General features: G+C 34.0%; 3 protein-coding genes across 4 annotated transcripts; all 3 read right to left on the bottom strand.

Annotated features, from left to right (window-relative positions):
- Positions 1–844: 844 nt before the first annotated feature.
- Positions 845–2,186, bottom strand: LOC133876757 (uncharacterized). The gene is made up of 4 exons (XM_062315004.1): positions 2,177–2,186; positions 1,940–2,107; positions 1,548–1,745; positions 845–1,353 (listed from the first exon to the last, which is right to left on the bottom strand). The coding sequence occupies exons 1-4, from the start codon at positions 2,184–2,186 to the stop codon at positions 845–847; spliced, it is 885 nt and encodes a 294-aa protein (XP_062170988.1).
- Positions 2,187–3,779: 1,593 nt separating this feature from the next.
- Positions 3,780–8,519, bottom strand: LOC133878372 (uncharacterized). 2 transcript variants are annotated; one of them, XM_062316922.1, is made up of 4 exons: positions 8,228–8,358; positions 6,558–6,737; positions 4,248–4,396; positions 3,780–4,131 (listed from the first exon to the last, which is right to left on the bottom strand). In XM_062316922.1, exons 1-4 carry the CDS (start codon positions 8,288–8,290, stop codon positions 4,044–4,046), a joined length of 480 nt encoding a protein of 159 aa, XP_062172906.1. In that variant the 5' UTR covers positions 8,291–8,358; the 3' UTR covers positions 3,780–4,043. The 2 variants fall into 2 exon arrangements, with proteins under 2 accessions (XP_062172906.1, XP_062172905.1); XM_062316921.1 differs by having other exon boundaries at positions 3,785–4,131; positions 6,558–6,706; positions 8,228–8,519.
- Positions 8,520–12,301: 3,782 nt separating this feature from the next.
- LOC133877170 (uncharacterized) lies at positions 12,302–12,944 on the bottom strand. The gene is made up of 2 exons (XM_062315415.1): positions 12,795–12,944; positions 12,302–12,708 (listed from the first exon to the last, which is right to left on the bottom strand). Exons 1-2 carry the CDS (start codon positions 12,851–12,853, stop codon positions 12,426–12,428), a joined length of 342 nt encoding a protein of 113 aa, XP_062171399.1. The 5' UTR covers positions 12,854–12,944; the 3' UTR covers positions 12,302–12,425.
- Between the last annotated feature and the right edge of the window lie 2,283 nt (positions 12,945–15,227).

Genomic DNA, 15,227 nt, shown 5'->3' with positions numbered 1-15,227 from the left:
TATTTGATTCGCAGGGAATTCAAAGCATTCACTGTACCCGTAGTTAACAATGAATCAAGGAATTTTGCAGAACAAAAACATTTTTCTAAGAATAAATTATGCAATCAATTAAAAAGATCTTACATTAAAAACCATAAAAGAGTTGAAAAATAAATACTACAATCTTATTAAAAGTTTCACCCTTAGCCTCAGCTAGAAATTTAGCTAGACATGATTATGTAAATAAATTTCATCGTTAAAATCATAAACATCGTGCTAGCAAAATAAAATAACTGAGAAGAAAATAAAATTAAATCTTGAACCGTCGTCGCTGTCTTCTTTGATCTTGAGCTGAACGTCTTCTTTTTTTTCTGCAATTTTTCAGCCCCCTTGTTTGTTGCCATGTTGCTTCTCTTATAGAGATAAGAGTCATTTTTCTTTTGGGATTCGTACTACTATAAGAATCTCAGTCTTCTCTTTGTTCCATATCTCTCTCTTACACTTGAAATAAAACTCCGCTTCTTTTTATAAGAGCCAAAGACACATTTTTCTTCTTGGTTTTGTCATGTAGTAGTATTAGAATGTTTATCCAATTCGTGGGTCCAGCAGTTTGATTTCACCTCTTCTTGTTTTACACATTGGACTCTATCTTGGGCATAGGATAGACTTCTTCTTTTGACCCACATCTTGGCTTTTACTCTTTGATTTCTTTTGTAATTCCTACATAACACAATTTCTTGCATTAATATATCATTTAATCTTAATATTAATATTTGAACAATATTCCACAATTAAATATAAAATGCAAGAATTAAATTATAATAAAGTATGATAATACTTATTTTAATAGGAAAAATAAGCACTTTTAAGCTATTATCAGCTTGATCACTAGTAACCCATGCACCATGCCAGTTGAAGATAGTAGCTTTAGGCCGCTAAAATGTAGATGACCAAGCCGAAGATGCCACTTCCATAACTCACTTTCCTTGAGTCCATAGAAGCACTTCTCAGATTTTATATTAAGATGTAACGGGAACATGCGATTGTTGGCCATTGGAACATGAGCCACAATTCCTCCACGTGTATCTCTCAAAATGAGAGAGTAGTTCTCCATATGTATGGTGTACCCCTTCTCAAGCAGCTGCCCAATGCTAAGAATATTGCTTTTCATGTTAGGCACATAATAAACATTAGAAATGTACCCTTTCTTACCATCATTTTGACATATTTTTATCTTCCCTTTGCTTTCAACTGATAGTTTGGAGGAGTCTCCCAAGTTCACATTTTCGTGAACTCTTTCTGTGAGTTCTACGAACAAATCTTTCTTCCCACACATGTGATTACTTGCTCCAGAATCAAGGTACCAAACCTCATCTATTGAATTTGAATCATCATAAGCGAGAAGTAAATAGAATCACTACAACCTCATTTATTGCTTCTGCAACATTGGATATTCTTGGAGTTTCTACGTCCATATGTGGATCTTCCTCTTCCTCGGTAGCCTCCTCGTTCCCGACCTCTTAAGCTTTGAGTCTCCTGCTGACTTTGACGTGGTTGTTGAAAAATACCACGCCCTCGGCCTCTACCACGACCACGGTTGGAGCTGAATTTGCCTTGATCAGTTAGAGTCAGTTTTGACTCTGGTGCTTGTTCTAATACACCAGAATTAGCATTCTTTTGCATCCTTTGCTCATGTACTTGTAATGAACCCAACAACTCCTCAATTGTAAGATTCTCCAAGTCCTTAGACTCTTCGATAGCTACAACTACATGCTCAAATTTAGAGGAAAATGATCGAAGTACCTTTTCGATGACTCAGATGTCATCGACCTTCTCATTGTTTCTTTTCAAACCATTCACGATTACCAGCAATCACCAATCGTGAGAAATAATCAGACGTCGATTCTCCATCCTTCATGTGAAGAGCCTCGAACTCGCCCTATAATGATTGGAGACGGACCCGTTTCACCCGTTCGTCTCTTTGTCATTGCTTCAGCAACTTTCTCGAAGCTAGACTCGTCCAATGCTTGATAGAGTAGAAACAATTCATTTTTATCCTTCTTCCTTTGCTCCTTAAGAGTTTTATTCTCATCTGCTGTGTATTCAGCTTCCTGCTCCTCAGTTGGTTCTGTATATCCATCAGTAATGAGTTCCCACAGATCTTGAAAACCCAAACAAGGCTCTCATTTGGATAGACCACGACCCATAGTTATCTTTTGATAATCTAGGGATTTGTTGTTGGACCATGTTGGAAACCATTTCTAAAATGGACGAAAAATGAGAATTGGCGGAACGTATAGGGCTCTGATACCACTTTGAAAGATAAAGAAACTAGACACTCTCTATTTCTTTCTTTTCTCTATTTTCTCTATTTTAAGTACTAAAAGACAAAGAACAAAAGTTGAGGAATTCTTCTTTCTTATTTCACTTTTGTAAAAGCACAACTAACAAAGCCTATAAATATAGGCATACAAAGACAAACGTAAAAGACTTTTCTTCTCCTTCTTTATTACATTAAACAACAAAATAAAAATTCTTACTTTAATACTTCAGTTGAAAAACTGAAAAGGCTCATTAGTTTAGAAACCAAAGGTCCTTATTTATTGAAGAAACTTTCTTACGTTTTGATTTGTTTAATTTCCAACATCGATCACCTAATCTAATCGATTTCTAATTTATGTAAGATGACAATAACACCCATATAAAATAAAAATACTCTCTCTCTTTCTCTCTTAAACATGCATTGCATCACCTAACTGAGTACATCAGTTAATAAAAATTGTACGTCTGTAGAAACAGAAAGAATGATAAGAATTACAATCCTTAATTAACAACTCTATCATTACATGAAAGATAACAACCCGAATCACATGATAACTTCATACTACGAAATCAAAGAGGTGTAAATTTTGGTAACTCCCTCGACGCGCAAAGACAATTTGGTTGTTAAAGTATTGATTAAGTGTCACTTTCCAAAAAAAAAAAAAAGTATTGATTAAGTAATTAAATTTACCTCTTCCTATCAGCTTAAACTTTTGAAATAAGTGGTGAGTTAACATGGTATCAAAACCAAAGGTCTTGAGTTTGAACCTTGACTCCGTCATTCACCCCATTTTCAATTATATACCACATGTTGGGCCTCACTTATTAAATGGTAATTTGAGCCCACACATGAGCGGAAGTGTTAAAGTATTAATTAAGTGATTAAATTTATATCAACCTATCAACTTAAGCTTTTGGGATAAGTGATGAGTTAACACAGATAATCAAGAATTGCTTCAATTTCTTCATGTGGTTTGACATGTCCCAGAGGAGGCTGATCGAGGTCTGCAGTGATTCAATCCCAGAATGTGGGTCATGCTTTCAAATGCCATGAAATGTTGGAATCTCATTTATCAAAGGATATTACATGTCCTTTCATGTGTTTCTAGCAGTGCTATTTGTCCACTAAACATAACTAGCAAATCTCACATTGTAGCGTAGCTTCAAAGTTGTTTAGGCTTCTCACTTTTCTCTCTTTTGGCTTTAAGATCCAAATATGCTATATCAGCAATAGATCATCGCCTCAAACTTCCTAATGTGATGTTAGAAACAGACTCTATGGTAGTCTTATACTGTCATATAACAGTGGCTTATACTGTAATGCTCAACCAATATTCAGCTGGTTATTATTAGTATATCTAACCAACTAACCTCGGCAGAAAAAATAAAAAACAACAACAACATCAGGACACCAGTGCCAAAATGATAATCAATAAAGTTATCTTTACGATATTGCAAACAGAAATGTACTATTAAACAAAAACATATACATTGCTCATCAATGAAAGTATATCTGATGAAGTTATCAAGTTACATAGCATGGCGAGAGCAACAATTCTAACAAAAAAAAAAAAATGTACATCATCCATCAATTGAAGTGTAACAAAGTACTTACCAAAAAATAAAGTACAGAAAAACGAAGTAACTCGCTTCCAATCTTCGTGAATGTAAGCTAATGTATCTTTCCATAATGCATTGAAGTTAATGCCTGCTTTATTGGAAGGACAGACTTTAGAGCAAAACTAGTAGCTTAACTTCCCACGACCACCGCAAGTACTACAGGATCGGGAAGAGGAGCACTTTGTACAGTAGCTCCATTTTTTTGGAAGCCTGAGCGAGTCCAATTCATTTCAGTTCAGTGGATTAGTTCTAACATTAAGGGATTTCAAACTTGAGAGAAAAGAGAGACACATCAAAGAGAGATAAAGAGAGAAGGCAAAGTATACCCTGCTGTGTATCGTGTGGCCATAGTCTTTGCTGCCATTCTTGCCTTCTCAGCGCTTTCCTCAGACAATTTCTTAAGCACAAACCCTTCACCGTTGCATTCAGAGCATATACCAGAACCAGCACAATCTCCACACACTTCCAAACGTAACTGCATATGGAAAGAAGTTCAGTTAGACTAATAGCTTAGGCATGGAAAAAGAGCTCTAGATGAACCAGCAGACGAATCAAATATTGTATTGCAGTCCATTATTTGTCTTGGCGTAATATTTGTGTATGAAAGCCATTACTACATATCATATAAGCTGCTAGTTGTGGTATTTCCATAAGACATTCTTGTCACAAATAATAGAAGCGCGCGCGCGCACACAGAAATCTGGAAATAAAATTTGAGGGATACCAACAAAAGTTCATTTTATGCATAACATGACACGTGATTTTTGTGTCCAATAGTCTAATGGTTATCAAAGCTGATTAACATGTTCTTGGACAATCTTCTTTAATTAAACAAACAAAAGTCAGCAGAATCAGGCCTCTTTAATCCAATTGTGACCAAGAGCCCATCCTTGATCCATCATAAATTCTGCTTTGATCCATTATCTTGGTGCTAATGAGAGTAATCATATACTCATTTTCAATTTTTGACTTTTATTTCTTTCCGTTTGACTAATATTTGTTTTCCTATGTGATACTTTTTCCATAGGCAGGCGGTTAAAAATGAAAAGGGGAGGGGGGATACAGAAAGTCCCGTAGATCACATACCTACAATCACCACGTCCTGTTAAGGTAACTCCTAGGACTTGGTTAATCATATATGGTACTGCATCTCATACAACATTACTCATTATCTGTAAATGGAGATGCTTAACAGGTGGAAAACTTGGAATTAAGGTTTAATTGAGTTGAGTTGAGAAACATTTTGAGAATTTCACACATTAAGCATCAAAAGGAAACAGAGAAAGATTTATGGTTTAGGTATCTGTAGTCACCAATTTGTCATTAAATGACCCTTTGATTTATTGTAACTCATAGAACGCATGGTATCTCATTTTCTTTTGCCAACAATTGGAGTAATTCTACAAGTCCCTCTTGTGTCCATCCAATAATGAAATGGCTTTTAAAATCACAATTTGATCAAAATTTAACAATGATCAATCACAAGCCCAATAGTAATTTTAACATCATTATTAGAGGGACAAAAGAGAGAATTCTAGCATTACTCAACCAATTGTGCCCTTGAAAATGTATAGGAACCATGCATATAAGTAATCTTATTTAAAAAAAAAAAAAAAAATGCATCCTTCATACAAGATGACATTTGCTATTTCACTGCTAACAAAATAAATGCCGCAAAAAAAAAAAAAAAAAAAAAAAAAAAAAAAAACACACATTAAAGCACTTATGGATTCCTCCCTTAAAGTTTATGGTTATATCATATAAGTGGTAATATAGGATGTATCTTAACATTGAGTACTATGGGAATACCGTGGGTACCGGGGCTTTGTATAATGTCGTGATTAACATGGTTCATCCATAGTGGCTTACATCTACAACACATAATACCCAAGTAGCTACATCTTTCTTATTAACCTCAATATACTTACAACATATCCACTAAAACGTTTATATATGGACTTGGACAAAGGTGCACATGGAATGCATGAGCACCAGTAACTGAAGCCTATTATGGCACATGAGAGCGCTAAGAAGCGGAAAAGGAATGCAGTTGTCAGATGATGATAAATAAATGGTCACTAAGTTCAAAAGTATAGTGGTTTGTCCAAAGAAGAGCATGTATGAAGGGCATTGTTAAACATGCGTGGCCGTGGGTTCCAAGAGTGCTAGTGACGCATGAGAGCACATAAAGCTGTCTCATTGCAATGTCATCGTTGGATGATAGATTGATTGACAGAAAAAAAGGGTTTGTCACACACTTGACCTGAAAGGAGTCCAAAGCTGGGCAGAGCAGTGATGGCAAGTTCTATGCGTGGGCTGGTCGAAGTTTAATGCTGTAGACAACACTAGCAATGTTGTATGAGACTAAGAAAAAATACCATATTTGCCTCAATGTAATTTCTATATAAACCATTTAGTGGATATGCTGTAACCATATTGAAGTAAATAAGAATCAATGCTCGTCTCCAAAGAAACCATTGTACTTTGTATGTCATGAACTGAACGATGTTACTCTCTTGCTTTTCCTTTCTCCCTTCTCTGCTTTCGTTTTTTATGTCAAATTCTCTAACAACCAATGCTCATATTGGAAGTAAAATGTAATAAATTTCACGTGTCATTGTAAATTAATTACACACCTCAGTGACCTCAGACGCCTTACTTCTCCTTACAAGAAGGGTAGCTGCTGCACCAACAATTGTGGCAGCAATTGCCACAGAAGCAGCTGTTTCAGGTAGAGCAGAAGACACCATGGATGTTTTTCTTCCAAGTTCTTGTGACTTTCCATCTATCAAGGAGCAATAATTAGGCTTGAGATCCTTTAAAAACCAAAGATAAGAGCAGCATAAGCAACCATCAAATCAATCAAAATTCCACCTCTATTTTAGAAAAATAATGTATCATTAGAACCAAAAAGAAAGTATCTTCAAATAATTGGACAACTTGTCAGTTTCTCATTAGTTGCTTAATTTGCCGATGGATTTAAAAGTATGGACAATGACCCAAAGAGAAAGCTTATCTTGCTAGAAGTGTTTAATCACAAAAGCATGTAATTGTTTCTTTTGTTTGCTGCGACTCCCTCAATTAATATAAGAACATAGATTATGCATACTCCCATTTAAAAGCAATGTTCCTCCAGCAAATGAAATTTTTTAAGTGATTGATGTTTCAGAGTGAGTAGAATCAGCCAGCAATTTGCATGGCTTAAGTGATTGATGTTTCAGAGTGAGTAGGATCAGCCAGCAATTTGCATGTTTTAAGTGATTGATGTTTCAGATTGAGTAGGATTAGCCAGCAATTTGCAGGCAAACGAGCAAATGAATGATTTCATGACATCGAATAATGGAGATATAAATGCCTTGCTGCTCATTCTCTTTCAACATCAATTCCATAATTAAATTGTGAGAAGTAGAAAGAAGGGAAGTAAAGTGAATAAAATCTTTAACCACTTCTCATTTTTGGATGTTTAACGAGGAAAGAAGTCAACAGAGATAAAGGGAAATAGGCCTCCATTACACTTCTATCCAAAACGGTGGAAGGAATTGTACATGTACAACATTTAAAGCATAGTGTACAAACAAATATAATAAACCCCAATTTTTAACACTTTCTCTTGTCTTCTTTTAAAAAAAGGTACTACAAAATTTACTACTGTTCTCCTCACTCATCTCTTGAACTAAAATTGCCCAACATACTGTTAATTTTTAACCCAAAAGATTGTTTAAAAAAGAGAATGTTAGCAACAAATATGACATTGAATTGCTGGAAACTATACATAAGTCATGTGGGCTCATTTGAAGACACGTTTCAAGGTCCATATTTACACCACCAAGCATGTGATCAAAGGAGGCTAAAAACTTTTTTGATGATCAATATGACTGGTTTACACATTCAATTAATAATGCTATTTAGTAAATTGATATACGGTTGTCATACAACTGACAGTCAAAATCAACTTTTGGTTCATCATGAGCTTGTAAAAAAAAAAAAAAAACTAATGGCTGGTGTTCAATTCAACATCATCCCAGTTCTACTTAATAACATTTCTCATATTCAATAAGCATATGATCCAGATGGGTTTCAGAGTCTCTCGAATTGAGATCAAAACAATGGTCAACTGCAGTTCACATTGGAGTGATAAAAAATAAAAATAAAAAAATTGTACTTATCTCTAGATTTCTACTGCATTTTACCAAAATAACAATTTTTAGTACTACACAACCATCTTCCCCCTTTTTAGTCAAAAGCTCTATATATCAATCTTTTACAGTAATACGGGGGGAGAGAGAGAGAGAGAGAGCTGACTGACCAACAGGTTCAAGAAGCCATCTGTCTGCAACATGTGTTGGAGGGCTTTGAGCTTGAGAAGCATGTGCGAAAAAGCTCTTAGAAGAGGACTGAAATGGGAGTGAACTAGAAGCAAGAAAAGAAGCTTTAGAATGTAAAGTTGGAGGCTTTGGAAGCTTGGCATGGGAAAGAGAATGGGCGGTTATTTCCATTTTGTTCAATCAAATTATCGAAGTTCAGCTCTGTGTACTCCACTACTCTACTACAACCGGCTGTTTCACCATATCCATATATATAAGTCGGTCTGGATATCATCGGATAAACAGCTATTTGGCCGCACATGTGGCACCCATTTAATGCTTTGTCAGGGATTTGGATAACAAAATAGTTTAGTTTAGTTTAGTTTTTAAGGGTTAAATAAGGTATTAGGTTCATGCTAATCATACTCCACATGTTTATTCTTAAGCGTTAATACGTGTTATATGCATTAAAAAAATAAAATTTTAAAAAAATTAATAAAAAAATTAAAATTAAAAATAATAAAATAATAAAAAAAATGAAGGAGGTTTGGCCCTTATGGGTGGCGAACCACCCCCAAGGTTCAAACTCTCTTCATTTTATTTATTTATTTATTACTCTTTTGTCCTTGGGGTGGTTCGGACACCCTCAAGAGCCAAACCCCCCCACCCCCCACCGGCCTTTTTTTTTCTTTCTTTTTAATTTTTCTTTGGCCCATGGGGTGGCTAACCGGGATGGTTTTGCCACCCCCCAAACTGGCCAAGAAAGTGGCCTCCTCTTTTTCTTTTTCTTTTTTTTTTAATTTTTGTTTTTGAAGCTTTTAATAACTTTTAATATTTTTAAAGTTTTCTTATTTTCAATTTTTTATTAATTTTTAAAGCTTTTCATTTTCAGTTTTTTTATTTTTTTAATGCATATGACACGTGTCAACACTTGAGAGTAGACATGTGGACTACTGTTAGTTTTTGGACGAATGTACTATTTTCGTATCCTATAGCTCAGGTAATATATATGATAAAAATTGAAGCACAGAGGACAAAAATAAAAATAAAATAAAATAAAATAAAAATTAAAAAAAAGGTCAAATCAGGGGGCAAAAATGTGTTTAACCCTAACTTTTAAGAGAATAGATAAGATATGATAAATACTGAGATAATAAATTCTGGATTGATTGATGAAATGATAACTACTAATATGACGTGACATCATTCCAACAATTTAATTTGAAAATAATGATTAAAATTTTGTAAAAAAAAATAATACTTTAGAAAATGGAATATAATCCTTTTCATTGTACTTAAAATTGAGCTGAGTTATTTTATTATTAAGATTTTATTTTGTTTTATCTAATTATGTACAAGATATTGCATATTAAATATGTCGTTACGTTATTTAAAAAATTTAAATTCTACGGCATCATATACTTGATAGATCCTTACCTTAAAAGTGTAGAGGATTTTGATTCAAAATTTGTAAGCCCATCTAGCATTAAATTTCTTATTTTATGAGTCACGCTAATAAGATTTTTTTATTATTATTATTATTTTGTCTACATTAAATTTCTTATGTTAGATAACTTTCAACATTTACCACCGGCAACACTTTAGAGAGACAATATATATATATATATAATAAAAACCTTCTAAAAATATCATTTACTTTGCGCTAAAGGACTAAAGATGACATGATTTTAAAAGAGTCTCATTTGTTTTAAAAGTAAAGGAAATATAAAATTAAAATACACACACACATATATATATAGACATGTATTTTGAAACATCCCAAAAAAAGTTGAACGGAATGAATATTTTCACAATTAAATGAAAATGAATAGAGTAAGCCTAAGCTTCTCATGAGCAAAGCTTAAATTTTATTGGCCAACCTTATAATCAAGTATCCAATATGTGGTCAAGTGTAGTCGATCGATTACTAATAATGAGGCAAATACTCACCTCTTGATTATTGAATATTACATGTTATTACTTTCATCATTCCAAATTAATCCTCTTTATTTCTTTTTATTTTATTATATTACCCTCATCTTTATCTTGTGCACAAGCAAGATTCTCTTAAGAAATCGGGCCAACATCTAATAAAGATGAAGGGTACTTAAATATATTTTTACCCTTTGAATTTTAACATTATTTTTTTTCACATCGGTTTCATGTTAAATTGCAGATAATACCTTGCTTATGAGTATATACGTATCTAAATAACACATTCATCTATCTACCATCAAGTAACTAATGAATTTCCACGCCAAACCAATCAACACTTGACATGTGTCAAATATCTTATTTAAAAAATAAAACTTGAAAAACTTAGATTTAAAAATCAAAAAATTAAAAAATAAAAAATAAAAATTGAAGGGGTGGCTCAAGCCATCCCTAAGGCCGGTCTGGGAATGGCCAAACCACCCCCAAATGGCAAAATGAGTTGGCCGAAACCAGCCCCAAGGCATTGGGGGAGGTGCGGCCACCCCCGTTTGGCTTGGGGGTGGTTTTGGCTACCCCTATGGCTGGTTTGGGAGTGGCCGAACCACCCTAAGGATCAACCACCCCTATTGGCCCACCCCTTTTTTTTCTTGATTTTTAAATTTAAGTTTTTTATTTTATTTTTTTAATGAGGTATATGATACGTGTCAAGTTTTTTTGGTTTGACGTGAAAATCTGTTAGTTTTCTTGATGGCAGATGGACAAATGTACTATATGCCCATAAGCGAGATACTACCTGTGATCGAAAGTGAAACCGTAAGTGGAAAAAAATAAAGTTCTTAAACTCTAGGGGACAAAAAGGTATTTAATCCAAAGATTAAAGGTATTTTAGTTTTGATTTTTATTAGCAAGTTTGCCAATTATAACCTATATAAATTTTTGGGACAATCAGTACATAAAAAAATTTAAAATAAAATAAAATGTTTTTTATTTTCCAAAAGATTAGGAATTTTACTCTTATACTAAACTGTCATATTTTTCGAAAGAAAATTTCAAGCTTGACATAGTAATGAGGGTAAGTGATATACTGGATATCCACCTGACCGAACCATGTTGAGAATGCAGGCCTAAGAGCCCATGGCATGGGCTAGAGTAATTGGGCTCGAACCACGAGCCCCAATCGGACTGTAGAATGTAACATTTTAGTTGCTTCGATAACGATTGAGAGAAGTGGTATAGAGGATAACTCCCCATTAATTTGTCCTAATTGTCCCATTATTTTCAACAGGGAATCAAGCAACGTCCTTAGCCTACTAATAGGCACACAATCATGCATGACATCGAATAATGGCCTCGACCTAACAGAAGACAAGGAATTTGGCACCACGATCAATCATGGACATACCACATCAGTAGATGACACCTGGTCAATGACATACCTCGCTAGAAGACATAGATTTGATGCCATGCCTGGCCACTAGCCAAGGTCATACATTATCAACAGATGACACTTAACCAAGGCCATACATTGTTTGCAAGCACTTCACATAAGAGGGAGCATGCAACCTATATATCTAGGTAAATTCATATCACCATTCATATTATTCTCTCATCTATCTCTCACCCTCGCTAAGAAAATTGATCAATCACCTCTTGTTAACATAAAACATCGAAGATATTCTTCATCATGTCTCCAAACTTTATTACTCTCTCCTGCATACGTTCATCATTAAAGATTGACCATGCGATCAATTGCATCATTACAAGGGTTTGTCCGAAGGAGGAATAGGCTAGGTATTTAAAGAAACGGCAAAGAGGAGATCATTCGCCCCCTCCCGCCCCGGGCTCCGCCATTGAATTTTACCATAAAAAAATTTATAAATAAATGTAATTGTTGACTTATTAAGTTATGCGTACCATACTAACTCCATTCTTTACGGATTGAACTCACAAGTAGTCCGAATACACATTATACTTTGACAGGTCATCAAAACTACATTAATTTATAATTGGATAGTGAAAAAGCTTATACTTTGGCCCTTGAATTTTTTTATTATACAGTTTGGAATACTTCTTAAAATTAAATTTATAATTTCGTGAAGAGAGTGTTCAAGTATTGATAAAATAACACGAATCTCATTAGAAACAATTAATATGTATATCCCGTTCAACAATTACAATATTGGGAATATCTACCATTCATATTTGGTATTATACTTTTTAATCCCTCTTAGTTTAAGCCCTAATTAACCCCAATTATAGAGCGCATTACGTTGGCTGCCCATCACCTTCGACAGTAGCGGGCAGAGCCACGACAATTTCCATTGAAAGTTGAATGAGCTGGTCCCTGTTATCACCTAAACATTCGCTTTCATGGATCACCGCACCGGAAGAACCGCAGGGAAAATCAGGTCCTGTTGTCCCTGCACTTGCACCAGCCTTCTTCTTCTTCTTCTTCTTCATCACCACTCTTTTCATTCTGGCTTTCATAATTTTACAACTTCTTTGGACACCGACTTCGCCAAGAATCTTTCCACATGTAGGACACGCACTGCAACGTTAAACAAACAAAAAATTAATTAATTAATTAATTAAATAAAATTGAATTTTCCATGAAAATTTTCTTCAAGTACTTACATGAAGCCGTTGATGCATTCTTCCCTGCAGGGTTTGCGACAGTGAGTGCACCAATCCATAGTCGATCTGCTTCCGCTTTGCTCTAATGTGACCTTCACAATTACACAGCCTTGATTTATATACAAGTTATTATCCTATCAATACTAGGAATTGAATACTTTTGTTACTTTTTTGACCTTACGAAAAATAAGAGAAACCGACTTAATTAGAACATGCAAGTCAAAAAATCTTTCTTGGGCCCAAAGTATGATGCTGTGCCCTAAACCGTGTTATTTTATTTTTTTAATGATTTTTTTTTTTTTTTTTTTTTAAAAAAAAAAAAGGTTTATTGGGGAAAATTGAGAAGAAGAATACAAGAAGTCCTAAGACTTGGGGAGGAAGAAATCGACATATGGGTAGCATAGTTATCAAGTCAGAAGGGAATAATTTCTTAGGTAATTTGTATTTATAGGCCCTATAATATAAGAGAGGTTCCAAATAATCCCCTGATTTTAAAATGTTTTATTTTTTTTTTGCTTTTAGGCAATATAGTCATTTCGTTCAAGTTATAATTTGGGGATCAAATTTGAATTTACCATTTTTTGGGACCATAAAATTGTTTAGCTTAATATGTTTAGGGTTGTCAATATATGAATCATATATATGCGTAAGCTCTTTTAATTCTTATCATGATTAATAAAATATCTTTGAAAAAATTCACACAATAACACGCCATACTTTAAGCCTAGTATTAACATGAAGAGAAAAAAAAAGAACTCCCTATCTAGAGTTGAAGTTAATTGAGAGGTTCACCTAATGTACAAGCGTGTCTTTCCTTTTCTCGACGTTGGTTAATGATCTCATTCTTCGACCAGAAACGCAGGAGCTGTTGCGAAACAAAATACAGCAATAACGGCTATTCGAGATAAACGTTGAAGAGAGAGGGAGAGCGTGCGTAGGAAGAGTATAAAATGGGGAATAAAGAATTGACGAGGCTACCGTACCTAGCTAAAGGTAGCGAGTATAACTGGCAAATGCTAAATTCTCTATAGCACAAGAGAGTTCATTAAAGATGATATTTTCAGGGGACTAGTTAAAATTTGGCTAAAAATCCATTTTAGTTTGTTTGTAAAGGTCTTTCAAGAGAAAGTATGGGCTAGGGTTAGGCTAGAAGTTGGATGATAGTCATACTTCAGAGCATTTCTATTCCGTCAAATATGTAAAGGTTGAGTTTTCATCCAATGCAGCGGTTGCTACCACATTTCATCAGGCAGTTAGGTCCTTGAAGATGAAGATTGAAGACGTTTACAAGGTTTTTATTGGGGCCTGATTAATTGATATCATGATTTGCTCTATATACTATTAAATGGAGAATAACATCATTATGGTTATGTGATTGTTCAAATATTTAATAAATGGAATAGTTAAAATATAATTAATAATAGTGTCGTAGACAATCTCGAATCCTTTCTTATGTGAATTTGAAAACTAAATTATTTGCTACTTCTTTCCGACTCTCATTCGACATTTTTTTCGAGCCAACCATTAAATAATATGTTTTCTTACTTGAAAGTGTTACATATTCAATGGTTAATTTAAATATATATATTTCCACACAAAAAAAAAAAAAAAAAAGGTTGGACATTAATTGAAAAAATAGCATTTCTCATTCACAAATGACAAGAAAATATAATATTTCACTCGGTCTACCTAATTAATTACTAACGTTTCTTTTTAATCGGTCCCTGACTAGTCAATTTGACTCCTTTAAACTCATATTTTTTTACAATTGGTACACTCCTAGTATTTAGTTTTAAAATGGACAAAATTTTCGCACAGTCTTATACTTGCAATTTTTTTATTTGAAATGCTCAAATTACCCTTCAACAAAAATCAAATTAAAAAATATATATATAAAAAACAAAATTGAGATCATTTTTGGGGTGGCTAAACCACCCTCAGAAGATGGTTCGACCACTCCCATAATGAATTCAAGAATGATCAAATGCGGCCATTGAACCACCTCACCAACCCTAGGGGGTGACTTGGATACCCCTCAACGCCATGAATGGTTTGACCACCCCTAGGGTCTCTCTCTCTCCATTCTTTGCAAGTTTTTTCTTCCTTTTTTTTTTTTTTGGGTGATATACCAAGTTTTGTGGTATGTTTTTTTATTATTATTATTTGAAGGACAAAATACAAATATGACATTTGGCTCGTTTGGATGTGTAATTTTTTGAAAAATTATGAATACCAAGAGAATTTGTTTTTTAAAATTATGTTTAGATGGTTTAGAAAACCAACTGCCAATATTTATATATATAATTTAAGGCAGTCAAATATCACAAATGATAGTTTGAAGCTAGGTGCAAATGAGGTGTGAAGAGAAGCAATTTTAATTTTTCCAAATAGAAAAGTTTCAATATAACTAAGACTTAAATGCCTTTGCACTAG

This window comes from Alnus glutinosa, chromosome 9 (assembly GCF_958979055.1).
Source record: "Alnus glutinosa chromosome 9, dhAlnGlut1.1, whole genome shotgun sequence".
Lineage (NCBI taxonomy): Eukaryota > Viridiplantae > Streptophyta > Magnoliopsida > Fagales > Betulaceae > Alnus > Alnus glutinosa.
Note: the sequence above shows the minus strand (reverse complement) of the source record. Positions and strands in the feature narration are given on the sequence as shown.